Source organism: Melospiza melodia, chromosome 4, assembly GCF_035770615.1.
Source record: "Melospiza melodia melodia isolate bMelMel2 chromosome 4, bMelMel2.pri, whole genome shotgun sequence".
Classification (NCBI taxonomy): domain Eukaryota; kingdom Metazoa; phylum Chordata; class Aves; order Passeriformes; family Passerellidae; genus Melospiza; species Melospiza melodia.
In genome coordinates, this window is record NC_086197.1 from 15,610,098 (window position 1) to 15,626,501 (window position 16,404).

General features: G+C 36.2%; 1 protein-coding gene across 3 annotated transcripts in view; it reads right to left on the minus strand.

Moving 5' to 3' along the window:
- PARPBP (PARP1 binding protein) overlaps positions 1-16,404 on the minus strand; it is a 39,472-nt gene that overhangs the window by 12,885 nt on the left and 10,183 nt on the right. For all 3 annotated transcript variants that reach the window (XM_063153989.1, XM_063153990.1, XM_063153988.1), the window contains exons 6-8: positions 14,963-15,117; positions 4,574-4,757; positions 295-473 (exon numbers count right to left, since the gene is read on the minus strand). In XM_063153989.1, the coding sequence (XP_063010059.1) occupies positions 295-473; positions 4,574-4,757; positions 14,963-15,117 (518 nt within the window). The remainder of the gene's footprint in view (positions 1-294; positions 474-4,573; positions 4,758-14,962; positions 15,118-16,404) is intronic.

Here is a 16,404-nt window from a genome sequence, read left to right on the forward strand (position 1 = left end):
AGTGCCCACAGAAATGGGTTTTTGGGTGTCCTTCATAGAGTTTGTGCAGCCCAGAAATGCACTGTATCAAAAAATCCATGTTACAAAAGTATCTAGAAAATACTAATGAAGATTCAGAAAACTTTTGAAAATTCAAAACTGTTCTAAAATTGCTTTCCCTTTACACCTAATCTCACAGCAGACTGCACGTTGGTTATTTGCTTCGTGTAAGTAACATCAATGCTTTGTTAGACTCGGATCCTTAAAAAAAGCACAAACAAAGTAGCACAACAAAAGAAACCTCCTAATACTTACCTGAAGAGCGTCAAAACAGAGGTGATGCCACACAAATTTAAGTTTTCATTGTCACACAACAGATCTGCTTTGTTCTGGGTAGGAGGACTAACAGCTTCTTCATCCAGAAGAACTAGCAAGACTTTTATAGTATCCCTGCCACAATAAGCAGTGCCATGATTTATGGAATGCAATTTTGGCTGAAAGTAAACAAAAAAGGAACATAAAACAGCAAAGTTCATCAAGCCAGACCAATAGCTCAGCTCCAAAATCAATCTACATCAGCACAAGGTGTGAGAATCCCCTCCTTCCCTTTTACAGCAAGTGGAATTTATGCAGAGTTACTCCATGGGAAAATTTTTCTCATCCCAAGTAGTTAGTGAAGTTTAGATCACTGACAGCTACATGTATGCACTTATGAGTAAGTCACACAAAAATATATAAATCTATGCTGAAACTGTGCAGCAGAAATGAACCTCCTATTTTCTGGTACACAAACACATCCTGGTGAAGTCCAACCACTCTGACTAACAATCTGCTAAAGCAGTTGGTTAAAAGTGAGATTTCCATCAAGATTTGGCAACAGAGGTACGTGGCACAATTTCCTGTTGTTTGGGTGAATTCCCCATAATTTTCCACTAGAATAAAGAATTCCTTACAGAAAAAACCAATCCGCATCTGGAAGTGCTCAATGCAACAGTCAGCAGTACAGATGGAGAAATCCATAGCCACTGTGGGACTTAAAATATCTTGAAAGTTGCTATATTTTTCTTTAAAGGTACTAGGAATTCCACAGAGAAATTTAGGCCTTAATATACAGTGGTAGTTATTTAAAAACTATAGGCTCTCTTATTCACTAATACACAGAAACATTGAATACTCTGACTTTATTCTGAAGGGCAAGACAAGCAATGAACTGCATTTATCTAATCAGTTAACTGCTTTTAAACACAGTCTTGAAAAGATCAAATTCTATTTTTCTCTCTATTTGATTACATCAATTAGTGTATGTAGCTTTCAAGAAACCATAGCAACACGTCAGTCAGCTACTATAAGTTATAATCAATAGCTAGAAATAGCAATTACAGAAATGGATGTTACTTGGCTTTACAGAATTGGCCTATTTCAGTACCATTTAATTTCCTCAAAACGTATTCTGAACCTCTTCAGTGATTACATCACCATAACAGATTTTTATTAAATGTCACATGTGCCATTGTGAATTTGTCTTAATGAAAGAAGTACAAACTTGGCATCATCTTGACTGATGATACACAAAGAAAAAAAAATCTTTAGAAATAAATTTCACAGAAATCTCAAGTACTACAACACCAGAGGCTCACTCTATACTAACCATGGATAAAAGTCCAAGGCAAAATAAGAATTCTAGGTAAGACAACAAAAAGATCTCAGTAAGACAAAAAAAAATCATGTTTATGAGTCTAATCAGGAATCAAATTATTTTTTTTTAAATAACATAGTCACAGCCAGATTCCAGTAGTAATTTTCTTAGGAAGAAATAAATAATAATTCCCATTAATCACTTGTGCAGTCTTCAACAAAAATAATTCTTCCTGCTGCATAAAGTAATAAGATCTCCTGGAGCTGTAGATTCTTATAAACCAGGTACTTGGAGGAAAACTGAGCAATGATGGAAGAAAACTGCCACTGCCAGGAGAAATGCAAATATTTTTCTAACAAAGTTACACTTTTCAGGTACATTTTATGAGGAAGTAGCTTTACCAGGAGCTAGTGGAGGCATAATTTTCACTTCTACACTTAAGATCATATTTTAAATTTGCACTCAAAGAAATTATTTAATCTCTTGCATAAGAAAAAAAGTCCAACATCCTATCAAACCAACTTAAACTGAATATAGATATTTTTCTGAAAAACTATAGCATCAGGGGGCTTTCTTATTAAGTGAAATCAAAACAAAACCCCCAAGTTCTATGTAAGAATCAGAACAAAGCATTAATCTTTGCTGTCCAGAGATCTTAATAGAACAATACAGATGTTCTAATACCTAATAGAGTTTAAATTACTTTGGAAAACTTATTGGACTTTCTAAATTTTGCTTTCTCTTTTCATTACAAAAGGTAACCTGCCCCTCCATATGTTTAGTAACATCCACACCAAGTGGTTCCTCCACACCAAGTTCCACTAAAATATGCCATTTGGTATCACTATCTTAGCATTTGTCTAAGCTCCCTTTTTCACTCCTCAGCTCTCTGAATGATATGCTTAAGGACAATTGTTAAAACAGAAATTCGTCACAATTTTCACAGACTTCACTTAAATCAACAAAAAGAACTCCCCACACCAAAATAACAAACACAATGCTGACAAAGGCAAACAATTTACACACATGCTACCCCTCATCCCTCCACAATTACAAAGAAATAAGTCTCCCCACAGTTATTCTGCTCTCTACCAATGTTCAATCCACATTTGCCCATTACCTCTCTCAACTATTGTCCTTATTTCTAATTCCTCAGGCCCCACAAAGGACTGTGCTGGCTGACCCTGGTTAGCTGCCAGGGCTCACCAAGCTGCTCTATCCTTCCTCCTCCTAAACAGAATAGGAAGTGAAAAAATCTTGAAAACATCCAATGGAAGTAAGATGAGGCCAGATTGTTCACTTTCAAATCATAAACAAAAGAGATTTGACTTTATGAAATTCATTTATTGACATTTAATCATAATGGGATCCCTTTCTTCTTCCCTTCTTCTGCATGCTCAACTTTTCTAACTCCTTCCCTCAAATGGCACAGGGGGATGGATGGGGAATGAGGATTGCAGCCAGTTCCTAACACTTTGTCCCTTCTGCTGCTTCTTCCTTACACTCTTCCTCTTCTCCTCATTGTGGAATACCTCCCTGGGGATTCAGCCCTTCATGAACTTCTCCACTGCAGGCCCTCCCCACATCATCAGGATACAACCATCTTTGCCATCTTCTGCCTCTACAAGGATACTGCTAAACATTCCTACAGAGTCATCAGACTATGAATTTCTGGAGAACAGTAACAAATAAATATTTTGGAAAAGCAATGGTGAATTTGTCTGAAGAATGAAGTTTTAATAAAATGCTTTTACCTGGCTTATAATGATCTACATGATTTTTTAAAATTTTGTTGGTAACACAAGTAGCTAAATAAAGACAGACCTGATGATAGTTATAATTTTTTCATATGGGAAAGAGAAACAAATAGAAGGACATGAAAGAAACACAGCAATACACTGAATAAATATTCATAGCAAAGAGGAAAATGAGGATGAAATATATATCCAACATACTCAGTGGAAACACACATTTAAACCAGATTAACTAGCCAATAGGGTCTGGCTGGTTTTACCTGTCTTAAAAAAGAAAAAGGATACTGAAGGTTTGATTAAAATTTGTTAAAAAACTTTTGCTACCATGGCATAAATCCAATGACTTCACAAAACAAAGCATCCTAACAATTCTAAACACATTGAAGGTGTCTATAATTTTTTTCTAATTTGCTAGAAAAACAAATGACATTAGATATCTTATACATCAATTATATAAAATAAAATAATTAAAGTTGGTTGATTTTTTCATCACAAAAAGATTATAATCTAAAACTGAGTAGATTCACAGTACATGAACCACAAACAGAAATCTTGTATTATGCCCTCAACATCTGACTTACAGAACTTCAAATATCCTGATTCCTTCCATGAATACAAAGTCATTAATAGTTTCATTACTGTCTTGAAACACTGAATGAGAAAAGCTTACACATCATTGTTGGGGCTTTAATTCCCTTCCCACTCCACATTCTACCATGCTTTAGATTTCTTACCTATTTAACCTAACCTTGAAGGCCTTACCCTTTGAAATACTTGATGCTATGCTAATTAAAAACTGTATTTTAATAAAAAATTACTGATACATGTTCTCCCATCTTAATTCTACTTTCATGAGGTTCTTTTGTTTGGAAATTTGTTATAGATTTACTGCTTTGAAATTAATGGCAAATCTGACACTTCTAAGTATCTAAATTTATCATAACTGCACAACCAAATTAAGCTTTGAGGAGTATTTTACTTGCAATTTTAAGGTAAGAAATTTAGTTTATGTAAATCAGTTCTTTGATATCCACGTGTAATCCTCAAGTGTAAGTCTTTCAACAACAGTGTAGAGGAAATGACTACTTTTATACAGTTAAGAAAAAGATTACACTCTATAGATAGTCTTTTAAAAATGTAAAAGAAACAAAACAGGCAAAAGATTTTTGCTTTCTTATAAAAAGAACAAAAGAAGTCCCATTACCCGTGCTGGACTGACTCCAGTAGTGCTAGCAGTTGAGGTTTCCTGTTGTGAATCGATAATATTTTTAATCTTCAAATCCAAGTCTTGTACAGCTTCCTCTACTGCCTGACAGAAAGGATCCCCATTGCTTCGGCCTTTTATCAAATGCATCTTCACTGTTGACAGAATTCGCCCCCCTGCAATTCTGAAAATAGGCACAGGGTCATCTCCACATTAATCTTGGCAACACTTGAGTACACCTATTAATGCTGAACATTGCCAGCCTTCCCTACTCATCAGAGAGAGCAGCTTTGATCTTTCAAATCAAACAGCACCATAGATGTATTGTTTAACACAATACTTTGCTTAAAAAAATAATTATAAGGTAATGAATTCAGCATTTAGTAATACTTTGTGCTGCAATACAAAACTAGTACTTTCTTTAAACCTGTATGTACAGTTTTGCTCAAACTGTTAAGTGTAAACAAAATTTTTCACTGAAATATGCATTCCTGTTTAATATCCCATTAGATTTGAGTTTCTGTGCTTTGTGAAGGTGCTTCAAAATCCCAATCTTCTTTCAGTTTTATTTAAATAGACAGTGATTAGACCACATGAACTTCCCTATTAGCTATAAAGGCACACTCCATTAATCTCTTTCTTCAGCACATGTGTCTGACCACTTTAATTAAGATTTTGTGAAAAAGAGAATAAGTTCCTTGAGTTAAAAGCTTAACCATTTTTTTCCAGTACCTAAACAAAACACTATGTATGTTCTACCATTGCTTTGTCTTGGGTAAAGAAAATAAAGCATTACAAGAACCACTCAGCTCTCCTATATAATAATGCATCTCTTCCCCAAAGTTTTTTTTTTTTCCTAAATAAGGTTTGCAGTTCACATCAAAGCAGAAATGAGCTGTTTTGAGCTGTTATTGGCACCTACAGTAGACTTTTTAGTACATTTGTGTACATTAGTACATTCATGATGCTGCAAACAGTTCTGTCAATACCCCAAAACAATGGCTTCATTACTTCAGGTCATATAGCCAAGAGTGTTATGACCTCAGTTTTCAACTTCCTTCATCCTTATTGGTTTCCTTCATGCTCCCGCCAGCTTCCCCTAAAATGTAACCTTGCAACTGTAAATGAAGATGTATTTTGTACACATTAAATTCTGAAGATAAATTTAAGAAATCCAGTTGGGAGAACCTTCATCAAATGAAACTCTTCATTTTTAAATTCATATAAAATACAAAATAATTGGGCAGAACTAGATAAAAATAAGAATTGAGTCAGAGGAAAAATAGTTTGTTTATATTGTTTCCACTTAAAATACATGGAGGGAACTGGGCCAGAGATCTTACTGTTTTGGCTTATTCTGGCTGAAAAAGACTCCTCTAAATAACTTGAAAAACCTGACATTAACATGAAACTTTAGGGGGGAATTGTTGTTGGGTTTTTTTAAACAGGAAAAAACCAAATATTTCCACACAATTCTCAACTTCAACTTTTACAGACTAAAGATTATACAATTCACATTAGATTTGCAGGCTTCATTAAACAGAAAAACTTATGCTTTGAAGAAATTTAAGCACTGTGTATGCACTTGGCCAGAAGAAAAATCACCATATCTAGTCTCTCTGTAGGCATGTCAAGACCCATCCAGATCTTGGAAACAACAGTTTAAAAAATATTTAAAAAAATCTATTGTACCACTTCTCCAAACCCCACAAGTCAACCACAAAAGAATTAAAAGTTCAAAGGGAGGGAAAAAAATCCACTGCAAGTTGTCAAAAGGTAAGGGGAGAGAAATGTTGAAGAAGAGTTCTGTTTCAGAGACGCATATAGGAACTGCAGCCAAGTCTCCTGATGATTCTTGCCAGACTGATCTGTTTTCCTCAATCCTAAACTTATATTTTCCAAAATCATATCCTCAAATGAGAAAAGTATTGTATTAAATGAGAAGTAAACTTAGAGCTTCAAGACAAATAAGCAGGCGCAGGGATTGACTTAAATTCCCTGTTAAAATCTGATTCAGTTATTTCTGTCTACAGATATGTTGAACTTATTTGTAAATAAGCAATAAATTTATCATTTCCACACATTTATACCCATATGTATCCTGGAAAAAAAAATATTATACAACTATTATACAACAGTTAATTAACATAAGCCTGCCCTTAATTTAAATGCTTTGCTCTGCATGTAACTCAATTACAGATTCATAGATTTTCAATGGGAAAAAATAAACAGAAAATATTTTTGTGAAAGGTTATTTTTTTGCCTCTATTGCCCAATGCCAACTAAAGATATTGGCTAGTAGAAACAAAGTTCATTTTATCTCTTCTTCTCCCATATTCCTTCTTTTCCAGGAAAGAGCTCCAGTCTCCTATCAGATATACAGAGTACTAACTGGAGCAAGAAAAAGTTTATTTATATTTCAACTAGAATTTATATCAACAGGCCAAGACATAAAAGGCTGATTCAATGTGTGTGGATTAGCACTGAAATGCCCTGCCACAGATTATGCCAATTTACACCAGAACACAAGTTGTGTTGTGTCATTAGACACATATCTTTATAGATATATATTCATATAGATATAACTATAAAATGCTGAATCTAGTTATTAGATCCACTTCTAGTGAGGTTCAAAAAGATTAAAAGCATGATAAAAGGACAATGTGGTAAAAAAGCACCTGGGGTGTTTGGGATTTTGTTTATTTTACAAAGATAACACCCTATTATAGATTGCTCTGTTATTACTCTTTCATAGATTTATATTACTCAGAAGATCAGCTGAACTTGAATGAACTTTAAAATACCTGATGTTGCACTAAAATATATTTATAAGAATAAAATAAAGTTGGAAACATTATCGACTTTGCAAATCCTAAACAGCTAGAAGGACCACAAAAGTTTGTTTTAAATATGGAATTACATGGGCATGCCTTAGGATAATTTTTACAGCAGAAAATGAACTTTCATTCTTTTTCATTCTGAAAGAGAAGCAAAAAAACTATTTGAATTCAGGAATGAACTTGATATATTAAACAAAGCAATGCCATTTGCCTAAGGCAGTTGGGAAGACCTTATCCCTTCTAGTCAGCGCTCCTGCTAAAAGGTTTTCTGTGATGTTCCACTCAGATCACAGGTTACTGAGATAAGCTACTCTAGGATAAAGTGCTTCAGTATCATCCCATCCACAGTCTAAACTGATGGAGGACTCTCATCAAATCCAGTCATCAGTTGCCACTATGACAGAGGTTGTAAAAGAACACTTTTTTAAGAGCTAGTAATATGATTCTGTTCAGTCACATGCAACATTTCTTTGTTCAAAAGGTACAAACTGAAAGAAAACTCAACCAGAAAACCAAATTCTTTTTCTATGATAGAAATAACCAAAGGAAATTGATCAGTGTTATTATAAATGGAAGAAAAATCCAAACACTTTAGAAACACCCACCTTCCACCATCCAACAGAATGTTTAAACACAGATGCCTGAAGTCAGTAGTGCAGAGGCAATTGTCAAATGAATGGATCCAGTCAAGTCCAAATGTGACCATAAGTATGAAAATTCACAACACAGTTGATTTTAGATCAACTGACAGAAGGAGTGGCTTACCTTCTTCAGCTTTTTGAGCACTAAAAGAATAGACAGCTCAAGCAGAATTCACCTGTCTCATAGCTAGAGAAAAACAACTGTCTACATATAGATAAAATGAATCATATGTTAAAAATCCATTATTTGCACCAGGGCTTTTAAAGAGCTTAAAAAAAATAGTGCAATGTAAAACTCCATTTGTTACACGGGCACTGGCAAATCTGATCTTGTGTCACCAGTTCCTTCTACTAAAAAAATTGACAGATCTTGTGCCCCCCTGAACCCTTTTTGCCTTACATCATCTCAGTCCCAACCTTACCTTTTTCTATCTCATTTTTCTTATCAAACCATCTTTCCTTATGTAGAAGTAACTAATTTATAAGAAACTAATAGCACACTTTGTCTGTTTTGTTCCTACTGAGCTTGTCATATAAACAAGCTCCTCTGCTGACCAAAAATCTAAATTACAATGGCAAGAGCTCTCCCTCCAGAACTCAGGACTTGGTGTGAAAAGTTACAATGCAGAAACACTTTTATTTATTTTCTGAAAATACATCTTTTTTGGATAAGACTAAAATAGCAAAAACATGGATAAAAAATGTTGAGGATATGGACAATATTCAAAACCTGATAAAAAGCAGAGTCCTGAAGTCTATTCCAAGAACAGAAAAGAATATTTCAAAATTCTATTTTACTAAGGTCAACATTGTCATTCATTCATTTCAGCTTCAACACAGGTAAAAAATAGATGACAAATATACAGCAATCTGACTTAGGTAGTGGGAACAAGTGTCTTAAAAGAAATCACAAACACCCAGTAATCACAGGGTGGGAGGAGATCACAGCCTTTTTTCCTTGTTATGGACTTAAAAGATGCTTTAGAACTTGACAACTGCTCAGTTCTCCAATTTTTTAATTTAGAGCTATAGAAAGAGAGCAGCAGTAATTCCATTCTCAAACACAAAGCAGCAAGATGTCAACTAGAGCTCCATTTACCTGGGTAGAAGAATGAGACAAAATGTGTCTAGGAAGAAATACTATACAAATGTTTCTAAAGGAGCACTAACTGTACTTTTAAAGCAAATCTAAAGGCTTATTTCTTATAAGCATAAGATTTTAAAAATTAGTAGTTCATGTTCATTTAGATTTCAAAATTTCAACAATAAAATCCTATCACAGATATGATTTTATGTTAATCAACATAAAATCATAGATTTTAAATGTATCTGCAAAGGAAAAAACTATATCAAAGCACTCACAGTACTTAAAAATTCTACTTCCAGCAATGCATGTATTCATCTAATTTTCTGACAGATACCAAAATTAAGTGAATTCCTTAGAGCCTTTGGAGCTTCACAGATTATTCTATCCATAAAAAAAACACAGCAAAAAAAGAAACCTGTTGCAGAGTATTTTTCCATCTTGCTGCTGCTACTTTTGCTGTATTGGCTAAAATTTCTCATTCAGCTCGTTGGAAGAAATTAGAGAGACTTTTCATATTCTCCATCCCAAGCTTTGCTACCCAAGTCTGGTGACAAAGTTGCTATAAAAGTAAACAGTATTCTTCCTAGAATAAGTCTTGATGAGCAGCCATTGAATTCCCTGTGAGAAAGTTCTAAAAGGCAAAGGCGCTCAGGCAAGCTGTTATTAATCATAATAACATAAATTATATTATACTATAATAATAATATGAGCACAGGACCATTCCATCACAATACTTAGGAAAATATGCAGAAATATCAGCAGACAGCTTGGCTAAACAGTGAACTGATGACAGAGCTTGAATGCAAAAGGGCTTCACAAAGAATGGTGAAGAAGGGACAGATTATAAATGATCTAGAAACATCACCTGGGCATTTAGGGATGTTATCTGGAAAACCAAAGCTCAGCTGGAGTTGACAATTACAAGGAATGATAAAGGAGCTTCACCTGCTGAACAAAGAAAATGAGGGACCTTTGCTGAAAGGTAGATTTTGTAACAGTGGGGGCACAGATAAAACAGAAGTACTCTGTGCCTTCTTCACCTCAGTCTTTACCAACACTCTGATTAGAGAATTTTTTCAGAAAAGAGCTGCCAGCAGTTGAAGATCAAATCAGGCTTCACTTGACAGTACTATGTTCAAGAACATTGAACCAAATGGACTGCATCCAACAGCCTTTATAGAACTGGCAAATGCCCTCATAAGAGAACTTTATATCATCTTTGAAAAGTCAGGGTGACCAGGGTGACAAATGGAGAAAAGCAAACAACTGCAAAAAAAACACCTTAAAAAAACCCATAAGGACAGTTTGGGAGATCACAAGTTCATCAGACTCACGTTGTTCCTCAAGATGATAATGCAAAGTCTTCTAAGACCACATATCCGGACATATGAAACATTTGGTGGCAGCCAGTAACTATAAGGATGCAGTTATCAAATGTAAATTATGCCTGACTAATCTGTTTTTCCCTTTAACAAAATGACTGGATTTGCAGACCAGGGCAGAAGGGTGGGTGCCATTTCCCTTGACTGCAGCAAGGCTTATCAATACTGTCAGAGAATACTCTCAACATAGGAGTATTGATGTTACAGCCTGGATGGATGGACAATTAGAGGAGTTAACAACTGGTTGGATCATCATGCTTAGAAGCTAGCAAACACAGTGTAACAATGGAGTAACATAAGAGCCTACCCTAAAACCTGTTTTTTTCCTATTATCTTTGGCAGTGACTCTCTAAAATTACATGCTCATCAAGTTTGCAGATGACACCAAATTGGATGGAACAGTCAATGCTCTTGAGGGCAGAGCTGCCACGCAAAGATACCTGAATAGACAAGAGGAACAGGCTGACAGGAACCACATGAAATTCAACAAGACATGCAAAGCCTTGGAAAGGAATAACCCCTTGCAATGATACAGGCTGGGGAGCAGCTCTGTGTAAAAAACCTTGGTGCATGTTCAGCAAGCGAGCTGCAAGCCAGGAGCATGCCTTGGCAGCAAAGAAGGCCTACAGTATCCTTGGCTGCATCAACAGTAGCGTAGCCAGTAGTCTGAGGAATGTGATTATCCCTCTCTAATCAGCACTCGTTGGACCAAATTTAGAATACTGTGTCCAGTTTTGGGCCCCCAGTCCAGGAAAGACACTGATAAACTGGAGCAAGTTCAGCAGAGGGCTGCCAAGCTGGTCAGGCAGACATGCCCTGTGTGAAGCAGCTTCGGGAACAGCTTGTTCAGGCTGCAGAAGGGAAGGCTTCAGGGGGATTTACTAACAGCTTTCCAATACCTACAGGGTGGCAAGCAAGAACATGGAGCCAGACTCATGTTGACAGACAGTGAAAAAAGACAATAGGCATAAACTGAAACAAGAGAGGTCCCAACTCAATATAATTAAAAAACCCCACAACTTTTCACCGTGAGGACAAAAGCAGTTGGAATAGGCTGCCAAGAGGGAGATTAAAAACCTCCAAGGATGGAGACTGTACAAAACTTGTCTGGACAAAACCCTGATTAACCTGAGCTGACTCCATAATTGACCCTGCTTTGAGCGGGATGTTGGACCAAAAACTTTCTGATGTTCCTTCCAACCTGAATTATTCTATAATCCCAAGTTTAAGCAATCCTATATACAATGTTTTGCATATGCTTGCACAACTTTCCAGCAACTTTAGACCACAAACCTCAGGGCTGTGTGAACACTGTCCAATTAACTCAAACATTCAGCACAAGCCTAGATAGAGATCAATTTGTTTTCTCTCCCCGAACACTACCGCACCTCGAGATGCAATCACCTTCCCAACGGAAGCAGATGAGAAACAGCATTTTCCCTGTCGAGGGGAAGCAGAGAGCACAAACCCTGACGGTGGAGGCGAGCTGTGCGATGCTCCGGAGGGCTGCGGATGCTGCAGGGGCCCGGGATGCGGAGCCGCGCCGGGGCGAGCGGGCCCCGGCTCCGGTGTGAGCTGGGCGATGGTGACACCCAGCGGCCGCTGCCTGCGCCGAGGGCAGCGCCCAGCTGAGGGGAAAACACGCTGCCAACCTCCCAACTCTGCCACTCTACAAAATGAATGGGGATTTTAACGTGCATGTATATGTACACACATCCCCCTGTAGCAACCATCAAGCACAGTAACCAGCATGACAGCTTCTGTCCTCCAATTTTAAGTCACAATTTTTAAACAAACGTGGGAAAAGTCATTTCGGGAGTTCTTCTGGAGTTCTAAAAAAAAAGGGTTTCCAGAATGATGGATTAGAAGTGTAGCTTCTCATTTATACCAGCAGGAAAGAGTTTTCAGATCTTAAAGTGTATAATAATCATCCATTTTGCTGACAAATACAACATTGAAATGCTCCTTGTCAAGAAGCAGGTGTAAAAAAGTAGAATATCCAAGTTTTCCATTGTCCAAGTCTTATATGTACAAATCTATTAATAGTTTTAGCATTACAAGTTTTACAGCACCCCCAATGTTACGAATACTCATACTACTGATTCTTGAAAGATTAGTGATGTCTTCTAGTATTGGACATCTAGAGAACGAGGAGAGGCAAACAGTTTCAACATGACAGAGATTTTTAGGAATGTTGGCTTCAGTGAATACACCTTGAAACTACCAAATTTCATTTTGTCTTTCCATTTCTCCTGCTATCAGGAGTGCCATATTTGAACCAAACCATCATAGTTTCATTAAACTTCCACTCTGTTTGACAGACTTCCCTTTGTTCATCCGATCTACCATTCACTTTCTTAGCTGAATGATGGGGAGATGAGAAACACTTTTTTGTTACTCTCCATAGGTTAGCAGATACTTGGTTGCACAATATCTCCCAAGTTTGAAATATATCAAGCACTTCCCACCACCGTCCAAGATCTTCAATTTGGTTTCTAGATTCCCAAAGCAAAGGAATCAGGCAGATGAAGAAAGCCTCTTTTCAACATGCATCCCCACAGTGACCCACCATTTATTTGGCTACTTTGTATTTTGTGCAATTACAAGTTTCATAAGATGTCCACTGTAACAGAATTAAACCTATATAACAGATTTCTAATTATTAAGTAAAAAACACAGCATTTTTCTTGTGGCATAGCCAATACAGAGACCTGGTTAATGCAGGTTGGCTAATCTCTGCATCAAAGAGCAATGCTGCTGACAGGTTGTCTAGTTTGCCCTTGGATTTCTCAGTGGGTTTCTATAGATTAGGTAACTCAGGATTCTGCTGCATTGCTGCCTTTTTACCCCCTCTGGTCTTTACTTTGCAGCAGTAACAGAACTAGAGAAATTTTTTTGCACAGAACTGGATCCTCTGGAACTCCCAACAACTGGCCCATGACAGGCAGGACACACAGTCCTTATCCATGTGACACAGCAAACACTTGAAAACATCTATAGATACACAGATGAAAAACATACTTTATATTGCCAGGGTACAAAGGCCACATGGAGTACAAGAGGTGCTACAAACAGCACAGTACAGCCACCTTCCACTCCTGGTCAGCAAGACAAACAGCAATACTTAAATGTGTACAGGCAATTTAACAAGATTTACACCCCACAATAAATGGCACAGCAGGTGCAGCAGGGAAAGCTACACAATAAATATCTGAATGCTAAGAAGCATTTCCAAGCTCTAGAGAATTCACCCATTGAGAAGCTGATAACTCCCAGTGACTATCTCACTATGATTTTTCTCACATTTAAACATTCTCTTTTACACAGAGCAGTAATTAACAAGATACAGCATTTTATGCTACACTTTTCTGAACCGTATTCACCTGATACAGTCTTTTCATCCTAAAAAGTTCATGCATATACATATTTTTCCATTTCTCATTTTTTATCAATATACAGTGCCAGATATGATTTAAAGAAAGGAAAAACAGCATATAGTATATGTTGAGCAAATAGTTTTCTTTAATCATCGGCAGGGACAGCATGTCTCTGGCATACAGGATGTGGAAATGAAAGAATAAAAAACAGAATAAAAAAGACAAAACTGCAAAACAACTTCAGAAATACTTCCCACTTCCAGCTTCAATGGAAACTGAATATTAACTTAAATAATGCTTACTTATAATATTTTGTTTTCCACTGTGAGGATTAGACTCAATTCAAACTTGAAAAACAAAAAAAGATTCTTTAGTATCAAGGACAGAACTATTATAGCTGATTTGCCAAAGTTTTGTATGGAAAAATTACTGATTATAAATGACAAAATTATTAATTTTTATGAAGCTTAAGAAAATAGCTCTTCTCCCTGTAAGAATGCCAGTACTTACCAATTGAAACCCCTGTATTACATCTACACTTCTCTAATTAATCACAGATTTATAAGCCTGCCCAAAACACTAACTTCAGTTCTTCAAACACAATCAAAATCAGCAACTCCACCAGTCTCCCTAAGAAATAATTCTTATGCTTCATTTATATAGCTAAAATAGAAGATAGAAAAGGCTAAAAAGGCAACATTGTCATTTGTTAGCAGCAATAAAGACTCCTTTACAGAAGGGTAAACAGAATGAAATGACCAAAAGGAAGGAATTAAGCAGCAAGAAGTAAAGCACATATCAGTTTATGCACTTACCAGACTCACAAGTTGGAAAGTTTTGTAATTTCATTTACAACCAGGGAAGTAATCAAACCACCATTCATACATAAATTTGATAAAAATTGAATACCAAAAAAAAAATCTCCAATTCATAAGCTTACCCCAATTGTTTTTCAATTGTATTTTCAAATAGGGTATTAATTTTTTTAAAATTCACTCTTAATTTAAAAATTTTGTTCAAGCACAAGAAAAGGAGGGGCTCACCGAGACAAAAATCTATTACCTTGTATTTAAGATTTCACCAACAATTTCCTGCAGCTTGTCAATAAAATTAACAAAGCTGGAAAGCCCTTTTACATGGGGTCTTAAAGGATCATACAAAGAAGATGCAGAGTCTCTTCCTCCAAGTTCTATGGTCCGGATAAAAGATGTTGCCATCTATTAGGAGAAATAGCCAGAAATATGAAACTACAGACAGACATGGACTGTACCTACATTGAAATGAGCCTTTCCTACAGGTCTGCAAATTGTGCAAAAACTGGCTGATAATAACTAGAAGATATAACTAGAAGTTATAGTGGCTGATAATAACTAGAAGTTTGATTTCAGGGAATAACTTCCCTGAAATCAAACAACAGCTCCTATTTGCAAGCTCTGTACATCTCAATATTTGCAAGGTCAAAACTTAAATTGAATAATAGTATTTTAAAAAAAGCCCACAAGACAAAGTAAAAATAACTCAAACTAATTTCATGTTTACATTGGCCTTTTGAAAGCTTAGGACAAAAAACTTATTAAATCATCAAACAAAACTATTTTGTTGTTGTGGCTGTTCAAATGCTCCTGCTGGCCTCACAAAAACTGCTCTTATATTCAGAGGGCTCTCTATGACTCAAGGACAATTTAAAATAAGCATGTGAACATTGACTTCAGCTTATAACAATTTTCAGAGATGCAAATAATGTATATTTAAATCTTATCAGAAATAATGACAGCTAAGGCTTCTGTCATTCTGAAAGTGTCAATATATTTTTATATGCTGTAAGATAATGAAGATTTGCCAAAATCGTACCTTAGAGTACAACCCCCAAAATTTTAAGGCAACAGTAAGAACAAACCCCTAGCAGTTGTCCAGGAAGGTGAAAGTAAGGATAATAATCCAATGCATTTCACACAGATGCAGTAATGTTAATTCTACACACAAATTTTAATGTCAGAGTACAGAGCTAAATCATAAAGCTCTAAGGGCTGGAAAGAGAAAAACTGGAATTACTCTAGCACAGAAAGTAAACCTGCCAGTATTCCTGTCTTTGTGCTCAAGATTTCCTATGGATCAAGGACACAATTCACAGGACTTTGCCTTCCCAATGGAAAATACTCTCATTTTCAGGATTTCTACATGACAGATGCCAGAAAAGATGACTTCTTTACACAGTAGAGCAGTTTCCCCTCTGGCAACTGTGAAAAGACATGGTAAATCCAGTCCAAACACATACAGCTTTTTTATACAATGGTCACAGAGCATTAGGAGCTAAAATAATTAAACCTGTAACTGAGATTTCACAACTTTTCCATATTTATTCACCCATAAAAGTTTGAGAATGCAGCTGCTTCAGTGACTACATACCCATACTGTTTTTAACTCAGACTGCTGTTGTGTGCACTGGGGTTACACTGCATGCAAAATTTAATGACTATTTTGAGTGTGAGGGACTACAGTGGTTC